Raw genomic sequence first — 17,078 nt, 5'->3', positions numbered from 1 at the left:
TTCCCTCTCCAATTGCTTGAAACCAGTAGGCATTCGCGTTTTCATGTTTTACCAAGTTATTTTCACAAATTACAGAACCTTGTACTGATGAGCAACAACTTTAAGCTATTCTTGGGTGGCAGCAAGCAGCTCCACCTATTAAATCAAACCTTTGCTCTGGGACGAGAGAAGAAAAGGTTGTTTATCCATCGGCAACCATGGCCGTGTTCCCTGTAGCTTTAGCTTCTCCTGCTAAAGGCCCATGGCCCAGCAGTAGCATGATCCTTCTTATAGTAGCCGATGGGCTTCGGGTCCTAGACGACTTTTCAGGAGAGTACGTGTACTTTAAAGCCCAATTTAGAAGAGGAAATCGCTTTTTTTTTTTTATATATATATTATTATTATTATTATTAATTTTTCTTAGATTAACATGGGTGTTCGGGCCAGTTTACGCGTACCACCACTAATTCCACAAACTCTAAAGTTAACGACCATGTAAACCTACAATAGTCATTATATAAGTAACTAAGGACTCACTAATTCCACAAGCTCTAAAGTTAACGACCATGTAAACCTACAATAGCCATTATATAAGTAACTAAGGACTCGAACCTGAGATCACAGAGATAACAAACCCCTTAGTCGCAAGTTTTTACCACTTGGCTACCAATTATAATATGTAAATGATATTTTCTGACCACGGAAGGAGTGATGGTATTGTGTTTCTAATTGTAATTTTATTGGAGTGTATTTTAAAAATGTGTTTATTTTAAAAAGTATTAAATTATTATTTATTTTAATTTTACTCTTTAATTTTGATATGTTCATATTAAAAATAAAATAAAATTTTAAAAAATTATTTTAATATATTTTAAAATAACAAAATATTTTAAAAAAACACTCAGCACTACAATCCCAAACACAGCAGCATTCCTTGATGCAACAAACTTTTTTGGAATTTCCCATAATGCTCATTTTGACAGATCTTGTTGGCAATTAATGTTTGACATAATAAAAATGTATTAGTCAATAGCTTATGATGAGTCTTAAGTATAAATCTTCATTAGTCTAGTTTTATGATTAAGTCATAGTCGGCGACTCCCATTTCTCAATAGAATTTGTGTTATTTTTTTTTTTATTTAGATTATTATTATTATTATTTCTCATAGATTGAGGCAACGATGATTTTACTTTTATCTAACATTAAACCAACTTGCTTCCTCTTGCCGACAATTTTTTGCACTGATTAAATGCTTGAATTTTCAACTCCCCCCATGTTTTGGGTGTTATGATCAAGTTCAATATAGTACACTATAACTCCCTTGAGCCTATGAACTGCAGGGAAAAGGAAAAGGAAAAAGAAAGAGAAAAAGAACTGCTTGATCAGGACAGGATGACCGATCACGCGTGTCGGTCTATCTCTTCTCAACTTTAGCCTAAACATCATTGTTAGTAACTTGAGATTTTTTTCTAATTGTGGGTTTGATGGTGGCAAAGGGTGTAATTAGCAATTTGCTTCTTTGTATGTCATTCATGCGCAATTCTTAAATCGTTTTTTTTTTTTTTTTTTTTTTTTTTTTATAAATTTAAAGATTACCCCCTTTTATCACGTGCGACCATCTTTAATTTTGAAATAATAAAATTATTTTTTATAAATTTAAAAATTGTGCGTGTGTTACAAGATTACACACACAATTTTTTCAATTGAAATAATTATTATTTATTTTTCTCATAAGTTTTAAAGTTATAAACATATCACAAAGTAGCACACACAATTTTTAAATTGAAATGATAATTATTTTAGGTTATGTTTATTTCTTAGAAAGTTGTTTTTAGAAAATTATTTTTTAAGTTTTTCTGTGTTTATTTGCCATTAGAAAAGTTAGTTAACAGAAAACACTTTTCAGACAAAGAAAAATTTGACTTAGTTTCCAGGAAAGTGTTTTTCTGAAAAATTTGGGCGCAAAACACTTTTTAGAAGTTGTGAAAAATTTAAAAATATCATATTATTTGTTGATCATATCAAATTTGATCCTCAAACATTTGATTGCTATATATATTTAGTTTTGAATATTTATTTTTCAATTTCATCTCTTAAAATTTAATTTTTATATTAATTTTGGTTCTCATTTTTATAATTGTTATTTGCTTTTTCCTTGATATTTTTTTATTAAAATTTTTATTTATCAAATTTGGTTCTCGTTCTTTGGATTGTTACTTGTTTTATTTGAAATAATTTATGAAATGTTAATTATTATTATTTTAATTTTTTCATCTTTCATTTTTTTATTTTTTAGATTTGATTTTTATTATTTTGATTAATATTTATTTTATTTGAGATAATTTATGAAATTATATATTTTTTTCAATTTCATTCTCATTCAACTTTTTAATGTGTAAATTTGTTCTCTATTATTTTAATAAACTTGAGAAAAATAAAATATTAATAAGTTATTTTCCATGACATAATCAAACACTGGAAAATATTTTTTAAATTATTTTTCATTACACTACCAAACATCAGAAAATAATTCATGTTTTTACAATTCACTTTTCTGCAATTAACTTTTCAAAATAAAACTAGTTTCTAGCAAACAAACAGACCTTAATAATGTTTACGGTTGTGTATATTTTACATCCATAAATTTTATTAAGTTGTGTTATTTTTATTAATAAATTTTTATTTATGTTATTTTATCATAATTTTAATATATTTCTAAACAATAAACACTTTAACAAACCATAATATATCACATTACCAATCACGCAATTAATCTCTATTGTTTGATGACATTAGCCTGAACAAAGTTCTGAGTTGGTTCGTGGTCAAGGTGGTGGGCATGCTTGGGCCATCATCATCAATGGCTACACAGAGAGAGCCAGCACCTTCAGGCAATCCAGCATGAGTTCTATTCATATAGCAGCGTTAGCTCATGGTTGATCACAGACTGGTGTAATAATTGATGTAAGATTAAATATCTTATAACCTTAATTAATGCCCATCATCAAACCAAAGAATATCAAAATCAAATGGAAATGCGAAATTCCTAATTAAGCACTTGAAATTTATGAAGAGTTGTGTCTCTTGCAAGTTCCTGATGGTGTGGATTTTCTGTCTTCCACTCAAGACAGGAGACATGATCATAAACTTTATCGAACATTCAAACACAGATCATAAGGTTTTAGTTTGAAGACTTGATTAGTTTCATGAAAACTAATGCGAAGGGAGCAGTTGACAATGAAGAGATGCCTGTTATGATCTGTTGTTCTTACATCCGAAGAATATATATATATATATTGCTTTAGTCATAACTCTCCACTAGCAGACGGGAGGGGGATTTCTTTCCCAGGGCTGGAAAGGAGGGGAAAACCGACAGTATAAAATAACAATAAAATCTTTTTGAAAAAGGAGATTTTTAAAAAAATTCAATTCTTATTACATCTATTTTTAGTAATTTTAAAAAAAGCTATACGGCCTTGATATTTTATTGTTTCAATTATCATGAAGTGTCATTTTTTTAATAATAAAATATGGCAATTCTTTTATTATTTTGTTCTAATAATAAACATATCTTCAAATTAGCTTCCATATTTTGAAACTATATATATATATCAACAATTGACTGGTAGGTTTTGCAGGTGAAGATCGAAATTTAGGGTTGGTGGCAACTCTAAAATTTATGGCTTCGTTAATTCTATAAACGTACCCTAAATCTTGTCTAAATGCATGTGGATATCATGAAAGCAGTATGTCCTATCCTAAATCTTGTCGTGCTACTTAATTAATAATTAGCTCCTATTTATACATTAAAGAAAAAAGAAGTAAAATTCATAGTGAATCTTGTTCATCCGATGGAAGACTATACATGCGGTCTTCTATATATGCATAGATGAATTAATTACATGCACCCATTTTGTTTTTTAGGAAAAGAAACTTATTTAATTAGTTAATATTGAGATCAACCTAGATGATATGGAGACAATTATTTTTATTTATGATTTTTTTTTTAAAGTTGGGTCGAGAAATAACTAATAATATACTATATATTAATTATTTCATGACTACTATAAAATTTCTCGGCGATCTCATTGCAAAAATTCTTACAATTTTACACTGCCATTTGTCGGTATGATCCCTTCATATTCTAGCAAAAATCATGCCCATATATACCAATCAACCTTTTCAATTGCTTGAACGCATGAGCTTGTTTTATGCAATTCCATCGATTAGGTCAAACAAGTATATTTGGATAGATTTTATTGCTAGAAATTGCTGCATAATTGGGGACACTTTAACAAAAATTGAAGTTAATTGATGTGATCTTCACATGAAAATAAACCTGTTAAACAATTTTTCCTCGAGTCTCTCTACTAAACACTAACTCCATGTTTTTAGTGATTTAATCGAGGAGTGGTATGGTTGTCCCCACTTTTACTGTATTTCCAGTGATTTAGGACAGGAAACATAAGCCACAAGTTATAGGTAAATTTATAGGCGGCAGGCCTATAACTAAACCACATAGCTTTCATTTTTGCTTTCCTTACTCGTTTTAGTTTATTCTCTCTCTCTTTTTTTTTTAAAGAAAAATTCAGTTAATTACCAAGTTTTTTTTTATATGTAATTTACATTTAGACTAGTAAATAACATAAAAAACCATTTTTTTAGAAATAATCTATTCTCCGTTTTACCATTCACTAGGAGTAATTGATGAGCTCAATTTTTATAGTCTAGTTTTGTGTTGAGCTTTATGAAATGCATCCTAAACTAACAAAAAAACAAAAATAAAAAATTAACGTTGTTATTCATGAGATTAATGAAAGGACAACATTTTTACGTAGAGGGATGAGCTTGCTTTAAAATAAAAAATAAGAAGGAAATTGATGAAAAAATTCATAAAGAGACAACCTTTGAAAAAATAGTAATATTAAAGGGATGAAAATGTAAGTAACATTGTAAGTTTTGGGAGAGTTACATCTTGAATATCATGTGTTAGTATATTTTGCCATGCTATGTAGTGGGTTAATATTTTTTTTAAAATTTGCGTTAGTATATTTTGCCATGCTATGCAGTAGTGGGTTAATATTTTTTTTAAAATTTTTAAAACTTATTAAAAATGTATAAAATTTTTTAAGTTTTTTGTTTTGGGTGGCCTTATAAGACCCAAGAGCATTGAGTCTGGCGGTCATATCTAATTAATTTTTTTATTTTTTTTTATTTTTTATCTAAAAAATATTTAAATTATCGTTAAAGTATCCTAAATATAAATCTTAATATATATATATATATATTGTATTTTTTTTATTAAAAAATCTAAACTACCATTGAAATATCCTGAATAGAAATGCTAATTAATATTTTTTATAATTTTTTTTAAATATTTAAACTATCCTTAAAGTATTTTAAACATAAGTTCTAATTAATTTGTTTTTATAGGCTTTTAGGTCCAGTGGTTATGTCAAACACAAAAGCTTTGAGTTTGGTAGTTATGTCTAATTAAAATTTAAACTATCTTTAAAGTTTCCTAAATATAAATTCTAACTATTTTTTTATATAAAAAAATTAAACTATCTTTGAAGTATTCTAAATTGAAATTTTAATTATTTTTTTAAATTTGTTTTTATTCCTTATAGACTCTTGGGTCTGGCAACAATGTCTAAATAATTCTCTTAATATTTATTTTATATTTTATTAAAAAACATGTAAACTATTTTTTAAATATCCTAAATAGAAATTCTAATTATTTTTAAAAATTTTTTTATATAAGAAATTAAAATATCTTTAATAAAAATCCTAATTTTTTTTTTAAATTTGTTTTAATTTCTTATAGGCTTTTGGGTTTGGGGGCCATTTCAGACCCAAAAGACTTCAATCTGGCAGTCATATCTAATTAATTTTTTTAATATTTATTTTTTATTTTTATAAAAAAATATATAAACTATCCTTGTAGTATCCTAAATAGAAATTTTGATTAATTTTTTTTATAAAAAAATATTTAAACTATCTTTTAAGTATCGTAAATAAAAATCATAATTATTTTTTTAATAATTTTATTTTTATTTTTATAGGCTCTTGAATTTGTTGACGTATCAGACCCTAGAGCTTTAAGATTGACATTGTTGCAAGACTCATGGATCTTAGGTCTGGTGTGATACCTAGGCCTAAGGCTCTTGGGTCTGACAATCATTGTTTAATCCATGCATACAACAAATAAATACAAAATAATTATATATTTTAGTTATTAGAAGAGAGAGAAAAAAAGAAAAAAACACAAATAATCAAAGAAACATCTCATGAAAAAATAAAATGAGAAATTAAAAGGAAAAAAAATAAGATTTAGCTTTTGTTATAACAGGTTTCAATAAAGAGTTGGCACATGATATAGTATGGTTAAAAACCATAGTGTGAAATATAAGATTTGGAGATTGATATTTGTCACAAATCTATGATTGGTTTAATTTTAAATGGTTTTTATAAATCTCAAAACTAAAGTGAACTCAATAAATAACCTAAAATCACCAGTTATTATAGCAAATTCATAATTAATTTTCAAGCAAACAATATTCACTAATAAACATAAGCTCATGTGAATTGTAATTTTTTAAGAATCCAAATTCAAATGGTGTAATATCTACTTGCTATAGAAACTTAAACCAATGCAATTTCTTATTACACATGTATACATTTTTTTATAACAAAAACTTCCTTTTCTTTAATCAAGAATTGAAAAACAAAGATCAATAACACAAAAAATCAAAAGACATATCGGTAGATAAAACTTAATTTTAAAGATTTATTTTAATATCAATTGATATGAATCTAGATGATAAAATTTTTATAACAATCAAAATAGAAAACAACTTAAAAAAGCTATAATCATATTAATAAAAAACTCAAACTAATAATTATGTGAACTAAGAAATCAAAGTTATTGGATTAAAGATTTTAACATATTGATTATGAAAAATCAACAACTAGAAGTATAAGAATAAAAAAATAATTAATTTTTAATAAATCCTGAAAAATTTAATAAAGAAACCAAAATATAAAAAACTTCATGCATACAAAATATATTCTCAAATAAAACCAATTCTAACTTGTTTTTCCTTTTAAAAGGGTGTTAATAATTCACAAAATAAAATTAGTCCATTATGGACTATTGAGATGACATTAAAATCCAAAGTAAATCCTCTAAAGTTTATAAAATAAATAACAACAACCCAATTCTAACTTAATTGTATGGCTGCCGTATATTCCCTTACAAAGAACATATTTGTTGAAACAACTGCACTTGTTGTGAACTTTGAAAAGAAAATAATGTTGTCGACTTTGGAAAATTAGTGCTGCCAACTTGATATCCTTGAAAATTAATTAAGGATTCCTTACAAAACAAAACTCATAAGCTGACAACTTTATTTCGTCGCAAAAATTGAAATTCCAATGCTGCAAAAGCTGTTGACTTTGTATCCAATGCTGCCAAAGCTGTTGACTTTGATCGAATGCTGCCAAAGCTGTTGGCTTTGTAAAGAACCCACAACTCATAAGAAAAACTTGCGTTTGCTGCCTCTAATGTCCCTTGCCAATAAAGAATCCTTTCTCCTTTCGTTGCCAAGCTTTTCCATGTGTTCAAGCCCCATAAAGAATCTATTTTCTTTCTATATATCACATTAATTAAAATATTATTATTTTTTATTGTAAGCTTGAAGCTTGATTTATCTTAAATATTCTGAATAAACTTATTAAATATCTTTTTTTGTTCTTAACCCTTGATCTACATCCCTAATGAATTATTTACTGATATTTATTGGTTTTCATCACCACACGTAAAAATAATATTACTTCTTACTAGAATGACCAACTTCCATTGTAGTTTTTAATTAGTGTTCATAATTTTTTTTATCATGTATTTTTCAATTTATTATATGAAGCATATACGTTATCTTTTCATTCTTTAATCAACAAATTTCATGATTTCATAAAACATATTCATAGTATTAGAATCTTTTTTTTTTTACATTAAAAATTAACTTGGAATATGCTTGCAAAATAGCACTGATACTATAACTAGTTTAGCAACTAAACAAACAAACTACTTATAATCATTATTTTTTTGTAGATTCGTATTTAAACGACGGGCTTGAATAGCACTTTCTTTCTCCCTTCTCCCACTAACTATATATATATATATATATATATATATATATAGTTAGTGGGAGAAGGGAGAAAGAAAGTGCTATTCAAGCCCGTCGTTTAAATACGAATCTAATATACTTGCAACATAGCACTGGTACATTAACTAGTTTAGGAACTAAACAAACAAACTAATTATAATCATTCTTCTTTTGTAGATTCGTATTTAAACAATGCGCTTGAATAGCACTTTCTATATATACATATAACTCATACATATTGTTAATGACTCAAATGGATAAATTTCATCCTTAAAGTTCTCAAATAAAAAATGAAAATCGGGGAAATATAATGCATATTGATAAATCCAATTCTAAAATAAAATAAATGCGTTTTTTTAACAGATCATGTAAAACCCTTCTCAAGCTGCTTTTTGTTTATATATATATATATAAACAAAAAGCAGCTTGAGAAGGGTTTTACATGATCTGAAATGGCCGTAAATTTCCTCTTTTGAGAATCAACTCAGTTGGAATTCCCTCCTACAATGATGAATCTTTTCCAGGAGAGATTTCAATCTTCACTACGAGGATCTAATCAAATCCTCAATTACAGGTCAAATTCATACGCATGGCAAATTAGCCCAACATTAATGGAGCTACCCGACCTTTACCCCAAAGTTTTCCTGCCACACAAACTCATTTTCCTTTTCAATTATAGGCATCTAGCGGCAGGTCTTAACAATGTTTTATGGTCGGCAGGTTGTAGAGAGGATGTAACATCAAAGTCCATTTCTCACCTTCCTCAAGTAGATATTAGATTGCAAAAATGTCTCCAGCATCTTCTAATTTGATTGATTGTAGAAAACATCTCAATCCATAAATTTAAGTTTATAAAAGTAGCTATTGTGTTTGAGTAAAGTCGTTGGTCAAATAGTAATTTCAATCTAAAAAATAATCTTAATCTAAAAATTAACTATTAGATGAAATTTTAAAAATAATTTTATATTTATTTACTAATGCATCTTTTCAAGCAAGAACTCATTAAACTCAAAACAAATCTTTTATTAGTTTTATATCATGTGTATCCAGAGAAAACAAGATCCTATAATTCATAATAAAAATTTAAAATGTCTATTTAAGAAAGACAAAATTAAATTATAAAAGCTTGATCAATTAATTATTTGAATTAACAACTGAAAGTAAATGGTTAGAACACCACAAGAAAATCTTCTTGGTGAGTTTTGAAAAGTTTAGTGAATAACCAAAAACAAGAATATTTATATAATTTATATTCAATTTCCCGGATCTATTTTTAACATCCAAAAAATAAAAAAAAATATTTATATGTTTGACTTAAACAAAAATAAACCTTAATTAAATATGAGTGATAAATTAAAAGTATGAGTAAAATACAAAGCCTGACTTTTTATATAAATAAAAGCTCAATTCATATATTTCTGAATCGTATTTTCTAGATTGTATTAGAAGGTTTTCTCGATATATGATTGCTATAAAATTTTAATTTTATAAAAATTTTTAAGTAAATTTCAGTTCAATCAAATAATCAAATTAAAAATTATGATAATTAATAATTTTATATAATCAATATCTTATAAATTTCAGTTCAATCAAATAATCAAATTAAAAATTAAAAATTATGATCATTAATAATTTTATATAATCAATATCTTATACATGTTAAACAACTCTATTTCTTACTTGAAATACATTTATTAAGGCTTCATCTTTTTTAAAACCAGAATCCATTTTAAAAAGAATTCTTAAAACTTGTTTGGTTTAAATATCATAAATAAACCTGTTAAATATTTTTTTAATTCATTTTCTTGCATTTTTTTTTATAATCCCCGGATTATTCATCAATCAATCAACTTAACAATATATCTCCGATTAATGGAAGTAATCAACATTTTAGAAATATTTATGATTTTTTGCAAGCTTAATTCCTTGATATTCAACGGTTTTGCTACATGTGGACAAGGCAAGTCTATTGTCCACAAAAGAAAAAGATAAAAGGGGTCCCCTCTTATCATACCCAAGTTCCAAACAAGCATACTGTTTTGAGTCTTTGAGACGCGCCTCAACTTTATCTTTGTTTGATCCTTCTTTTGTCTCATTCAACCGATCCCTATTGGTAAAAATTTAAAACTATATATTAAAACTATTGCAAGTGAGGTTCTGGCCTAGCGGTGGGAGGGGCTTGTCCCTTTCCTCCGCACCTGGGTTCGAACCTCACCATGCACGCCTGTCACCCCCGCGGTGCCTTACCTGCTCACTGGGCTTGCAGGATGTTCAGTGGGCCGTCGGGATTAGTCGTGGTGCGCGTAAGCTGGCCCGGACACCCCACGTAAATCAAAAAAAAAAAAAAAAAAAAAATTTAAAACTATTATAGAATGTATAGTTACAATAAATCAATTAAAAGATAAATATAAAATAAATTACAATATTCAATTCTTTAAAATCCTTGATTTCATCTTTTTATATGGTACTTGATTTCCCTCACCATAATTAATAACTGTATTAATTAAATGGATTTAGGTATAAAATATCTAGCCTCGATTTCTTTCCTTTTAACACCAATTTCCTTCCAAAATTCACAAACAGGTAAAATAGTCGACACCCTCCTCCAGCTATATATATTTACCCTAATCCATTGTATTGATCTATTAATCTCAAGCGTTTAAGCACCAAATCAAACACTCTGAGCTTACCTTACCTTTTCCCCTTTAATAACTAACTTAGCTAGCTACCATGAGCACTCTTTCTGAAGCAGCTAGCTACCATGAGTACTCTCTCTGAAGCCTACAGAGACCATCCTCTCCATCTCCACCATATTATACCCCTAGATTTCGATTCGGTTCGGACCGTGCCCGACTCACATGTATGGCCTACATCCCATGCCTTCGAGTCTGATGACCAATTATCGATTCCCACGGTTGATCTCATGGATCCAGATGCGGTGAAGCTTGTAGGGCATGCTTGTGAGACATGGGGTGTGTTCCAAGTCATAAACCATGGCATTCCGTTGGACGTAATAGATGAAGTTGAGTCCGAGGCTAGAAGACTCTTCTCTCTCCCGACAGGACATAAATTGAAGGCCTTAAGGTCTCCTGGCGGAGCCACCGGCTATGGCTTAGCTCGGATTTCACCATTCTTCAGCAAGAAAATGTGGCATGAAGGGTTTACAGTCATGGGTTCTCCTGTAGATCATGCCAGGGAACTTTGGCCCACTGACTACCAGCGGTTTTGGTAATTCCATGCATTTTCATGCACGTAGAGAAATTCATGAAAGTAGTTCATTTTGCATCTTAATCACTTAAGGTTTGTGATTAAGGAAATTAATAATTACCTAGTAGGATTCAAGTGATCTTCAATCAAGTAAAGACATAAAATTTTTTCTAATCAATCAATTGTTGATATATTGTGTTAGACATGCATGCTTTAATTTCTACTCCCCATTAGTTGAAATTGTTTTCAAGTAATTAACCATAAAAATTAAAATTGTCTACAAATTCCTTACACAGACCAATTGCTCTATGGAGGTCAAATCAATTAATTAGAATTGATGTGCTAATTCTACCGTCAACGAGTCTTATGTTCCATGCACAACCCAAGCATATATACAATATTTCTTCTTCTTCATGGGACACGTCCCAGAAAAAAAGTTGGCATATCTATATAGCTAGATACTACGTATAATATTGATAGCCATCTTTGTGGAATCGTGTGGTTTTAGATGGAAAAAATGTGAAATATATTTAAATTGGATGGTGTTTAGATTTAAATATATAAACGTGAATTATTTTTAAAGTATTTAATATATTTTCATTTCCCGGTCCCTAATATAATTACACGTGTATATACATATAATTAACAGTGATGTAATGGAAGATTATCAGAAGAAAATGAAGGAGCTAGCCATAACCCTAATGCATCTGATCCTCAAGTCCTTGGACTTGTCTGAAGAAGAAATATCCAAGGTTGTTTCACCTGGATGTGCCAGCACTGCTTTACAGCTGAACTCCTATCCATTCTGTCCTGATCCAAGTCGAGTCATGGGTCTAGCTCCTCACACAGACACCTCCCTCTTGACAATACTGCATCAAAGTACAATAAATGGCTTAGAAATCTTCAAAGATGGAGTTGGTTGGGTTTTAGTATCTCCTACAAATGGATCACTAGTAGTAAATGTTGGTGATCTCTTGCACATTCTCTCAAATGCTCAGTTCCCGAGCATTCTTCATCGTGTGGTTTTAAAAGAGAAACAACAGAGACTGTCCTTGGCTTACTTTTACAGCCCTCCTACTGATTTCCATGTCTCTCCTCTGGCTTTGAATCCTGCCGAAATTCCCCTGTATCGTTCTGTGTCGGTGAGAGAATACATTCACATCAAGGCGAAGAATCTTGAGAAAGCACTTTCTTTGGTTAGAATTTAGGGGGTGGCTGTGATATGTGTGTTAAAGAAGACAAATCAAGGAAGAAGTATATTAATTTTAAATTGAAATGGAATCAATAATTATGGAGGAAATCAAATACCATGGATGAAATTAAGGATTTTGAAGAATTAAAGATTGTAATTTATTTTCATAACTGTTTGGTTGTATTTTTATATATATCTCTTAAACATCCAAGATTTTTTTTTATTATTATTATCAATGTGCATATGGGTTTATGTTTTTTTTTCGAAAGATGCGTATATTATTTAAACGTCAAAGTCTGGCAGGAGTAGTACAAAAGCTACACAATATCTCATCGTGGCAAAAAGCTATGTATATTATAAAGCACAGTCTAAAATAAACAAAAGCAAAGAAAACTATAGAATATCCATCTGAATGAGCTTAAAGCTAGACACTCCTTTATAAAACAAAACAGAAATAACTTAATGACATAATGGTAGAAGACACAAGAGCAATGCCACAAAAAAATGGTGGAGTCAAAGCTAGACAACAAATTTACTTGATCTCCGCACTCCTTATTTAGCCATGCAATTTGCCATGCAATTACTTTCACGAAAGATATGGGAGAAGGTGATTGAACCAAAATATACTTTCAGTCTATTAACAGAGGAGAACAGATTATGATGCTTCCAAGGACGATTGTGAGGCTTATTCATCCAGCTAATAACATTAACAGAGTCAAATTCTATGATGAGGTGTTGATGGTAGAAGAAATAATTAGATGTTGATAGTTTAATGGCTTTGATAATAGCCCTTAACTCAGAAATATTAGAGTCTAAAATACCAATTGAAACAGAGAACATATCAAGATGGCCATGGTGATTTTGCAGCACACAACCTATTCTAGAGGGGCCTGGCTTACCAAGAGAGGAGCCATCCATGTTCCATTTAAGGCTATTAATCATAGGAGGAGACCACATATTATTAATCCTGGAAGAGTGAGCACTGGACCACCGAAGCAAGCCATCTATTGATCTGATCAGATTTGTAGGGGAGTATGGAAAATCAGAATGGATAGCTTTTAGCCATAGACATAGACAAGTGATAATAAAAAAAAATATTGAATCATAGTCAGGTGTTTTCTGTTAGAAAATCAGATCATTTCGAAGGAGCCAAAGAGACTATGCCACTGAGAAGAACAACATCAACCATGCCTTCCTCTGAAAATGACCATGCACCATGGAAATCCATTGAGACCACAAATCTGAGAAGCTCTTTACGCAACAACAAATTAAACACCACCACTTAATGATTTTGGACCAAATGAGCCAACGCTTATGGAAGTGCAGCAGGATATGGTCCACCTATTCTGCCTTCACTAGGCAGATAGGGCAATTTGATTCCGAGCTGACCAATATACCTCTTCGAACCAACATACATCGGGTGTTGATTCTGTTAATAATAGTCATCCAAAAAAAGATCTCTACTTTAGGAGGGATAATACCTTTCCAAATTCCAGCAAAAGAGAAGGCATTGTTTGTGGAAGGCTTTGGACTTAACAATCCATAGAGCGATTTCACTGAAAATCTTTTTGAATTATTATACTTTCATATTAGTCTATCCTCTCCATCTTTGTCCATGTATATTGTCGATAGGATTGTATAAAGTTGATCGAGCAAGCCAATGTTGTGCCCCCATGTTGGACGTATCCAAGAAAAAACCCAAATCCACTCATACCCTTCCCACATTTCCATCTTAGCAATGCTGTCAGCTTTGTCATTGGATAATTGGAAAAGAGTAGGGAAGTGCTCTGCTAAACAGTGGTTATTAAGCCAGCAATCAAGCTAAAACATAGTCTTCTTGCCATTTCCGATAAGAACCAGAGATTGCTCATTTACAATATCCTGCAACTTATTATTTCTCACACAATGATTGACAATCTGGGACCATGTAGTTGCAGCTCCTGGAATAAGAGCTTGCAGTAGTAGTTTAGAGCAATTGGTGTTGTGGATGCTTTTGATCACGTCCTTCCACGTACTTGATTCCTCCAACCCAAACCTCAATAACCATTTAAAGAGCAAAGCTGTGTTTTTGTCCTTTAAGGAACCAATCCCAAGATCGCTCGCATGTTTTGGAAGAGTAACAGTGGCCCAGCTAACATTGCATATTTTGTGCCTTTCCTCATTTCCAGACCAGAGGAAGGATCGAAGTTTCTAATCAATTTTGGAGGCTACCGTAGCAGGCATGAGGAACATAGATAGGTAGTAGATGGGGAGATTGCTGAGCACAGATTTAATCAAGCACAAACGACCCCTAATAGATAAGGACCTGCCTTTCCACGAAGCCAAATGGCAACTGATATTGCGCAAAATAGGATTCCACATTGTAGCTCTACCCAAGTTTCCACCGATGGGGAGCCCAAGATACATGAGAGGTAGCTGATCCTGCTAGCATCTGAGAAGCTGAGCCATGGAGTTACATGTATAAGCTGCTATACCCACACCCACAATGCTGCTTTTATAAAAATTGACCTTCAGCCCCAATACAAGTTCAAAGCATAATAGGATATGTTTAATATTCTGCATGTTATGTAAAGAGTCTGAACAGAACATGAGGTTGTCGTCCGCAAACCGTAAGTGAGATATGACAAGCCATGTATTGTCGATGTTTATACCCGAAGTCAAACCCAAATCACAGCCACACTGCAACATATAACACAAGCCCTAGACTGCAATGTTAAAGAGAAACGGAGAGAGAGGGTCTCTTTGGCGTAGGCCTTTTGCTAAGCAGAATTCCTCCGTAGGAGACCCATTAACAAACACATACATTTTTGCTGTTGATATACATTGCATAATTCACCCTCGCCATCTACTGTCAAAGCCCATACTAGCCATGATTTCATTAATATATTCCCATAACACTGAATCAAAGGCTTTATGAAAATCTAATTTGAAAAGATAAGCTTTACCCTTTTTCTTCTTGATGAAAAAAAGGACCTTATTTGCAATCAAGACGCTGTCTAAAATTTGCCTCCTTTTGATGAAAGCATTTTGATGATGAGAGATGACCTTTGGCATAACATGTTTCAACTTGGTTGCTGTGTGTCATGCTATGAACTTGTTTATACACACACACACATAGTTGGCGTATTTAGATTAGATAAAGTTGATTGGTTTATGCTAGATAGTGATAAATGTACATGGATTCATGTTATATGTGGGTAAATTGACTTAGTCTATATTAACTAAGAATATAGTTGCGTATACATAAGATTTTTCTTCTTCTTCTTTTGTACAATGTGATGTCAATCTTTATAAACAGAGAATTCACCTAATGAATTCACCAGGATTTGCAAATGTGATACACAATGGTTGTAGTTTTAATTATTTTTTTATTTAAAAATATATTAGAATGATATTTTTTATTTTTTAAAAATTATTTTTGATATCAACAAATAAAAACAATATAAAAATATAAAAAAAATAATAATTTTAAATAAAAAAATTAAATTTTTAGGAATTGTGTTACTAAATATACCCTTAAGTTAAGTGTATGACAACTTTAGATTGCCTTTTGTTATTATCTATTTCCTCAGCCATTAGATTGTTTTCTTTAATGGTATATTGAATGTGAGTATTTTGTTATAAAATAGAGAGAATATAGTTACTTTCAATTCCAAATCTCCATTCCATTCCTCTTTGGATTCAGATAAAATTAATCCTTCAACAGCAAGCCCCAATCTTTACTCCTGAAGCATTCCCTAACAATCATCTCAATGATTTGTTTAATTAATTATTGTATATGGGACGAAATCAAATAATATGTTAACCCCCTGTCATATGGGTATAAGTTTTTTCTTTTTATGAAGTTGGCATGTTATTCATTCATAAAATATTATCACATTATATTAGGAGAAAATTATTATATAACAATAGAGTTAATGATGAAAAATTATTTATTGATCATTTTCAATGATAACAATGACAAAAAATATCTAGCTATAAATTCCTATAAAATTATCAATAGAAAAGCTAATGTTGCTAATTAACAATGAAATTGCCAATAAAATAAAAATTATTAAAAAAAAAATATTTGTTGGTAATTCCATTGAGGAAATTACATGTTATTTTTTATCAACAAATTAATTGACAAAAATATTTTATTGATGGATATAGTAGTGTCATAACCAAGGTTGTTAAAATCGCGTTTTGACTCGTTAAATCGTATGATTTTACGAGCCAAAACATGCTTTACGTGTTGAATCGCTTGAAAAAATCGAAAATGGGTAAAATCGGGTTGAAATCGGGTTAAATCGCAAAAATCGGATGAAATCGCGCAAAATCACGATTTCAGGACCGATTTTGCAATTATGCCAAAATGAGGTGCTGAAATAAAATCCTCCTCTCTTGTCCAGCTGTCAAGCACCTATTGCATTTTTTTTGCACAGTCACAGACTCACGTGACTCTCTTCACTTCAGTGAATTAATTCATTGTCTTCAATCTTCACAAATCACAAAGCGCAAAATACTCTTCCCAAGTTTCCCAGCTGAACAA

General features: G+C 30.3%; 1 protein-coding gene across 1 annotated transcript; it reads left to right on the top strand.

Annotated features, from left to right (window-relative positions):
* The first annotated feature begins 10,909 nt into the window (after positions 1 to 10,909).
* Positions 10,910 to 12,563, top strand: LOC105127095 (gibberellin 3-beta-dioxygenase 1-like). Its single transcript, XM_011028215.1, has 2 exons — positions 10,910 to 11,376; positions 12,005 to 12,563. The coding sequence occupies exons 1-2, from the start codon at positions 10,910 to 10,912 to the stop codon at positions 12,561 to 12,563; spliced, it is 1,026 nt and encodes a 341-aa protein (XP_011026517.1).
* The last annotated feature ends 4,515 nt before the right edge of the window (positions 12,564 to 17,078 follow it).

This window comes from Populus euphratica, unplaced genomic scaffold (assembly GCF_000495115.2).
Source record: "Populus euphratica unplaced genomic scaffold, PopEup_1.0 scaffold50.1, whole genome shotgun sequence".
NCBI lineage: Eukaryota > Viridiplantae > Streptophyta > Magnoliopsida > Malpighiales > Salicaceae > Populus > Populus euphratica.
The sequence above is the reverse complement of the archived record's forward strand: the minus strand, read 5'-3'. Positions and strand labels throughout refer to the sequence as shown.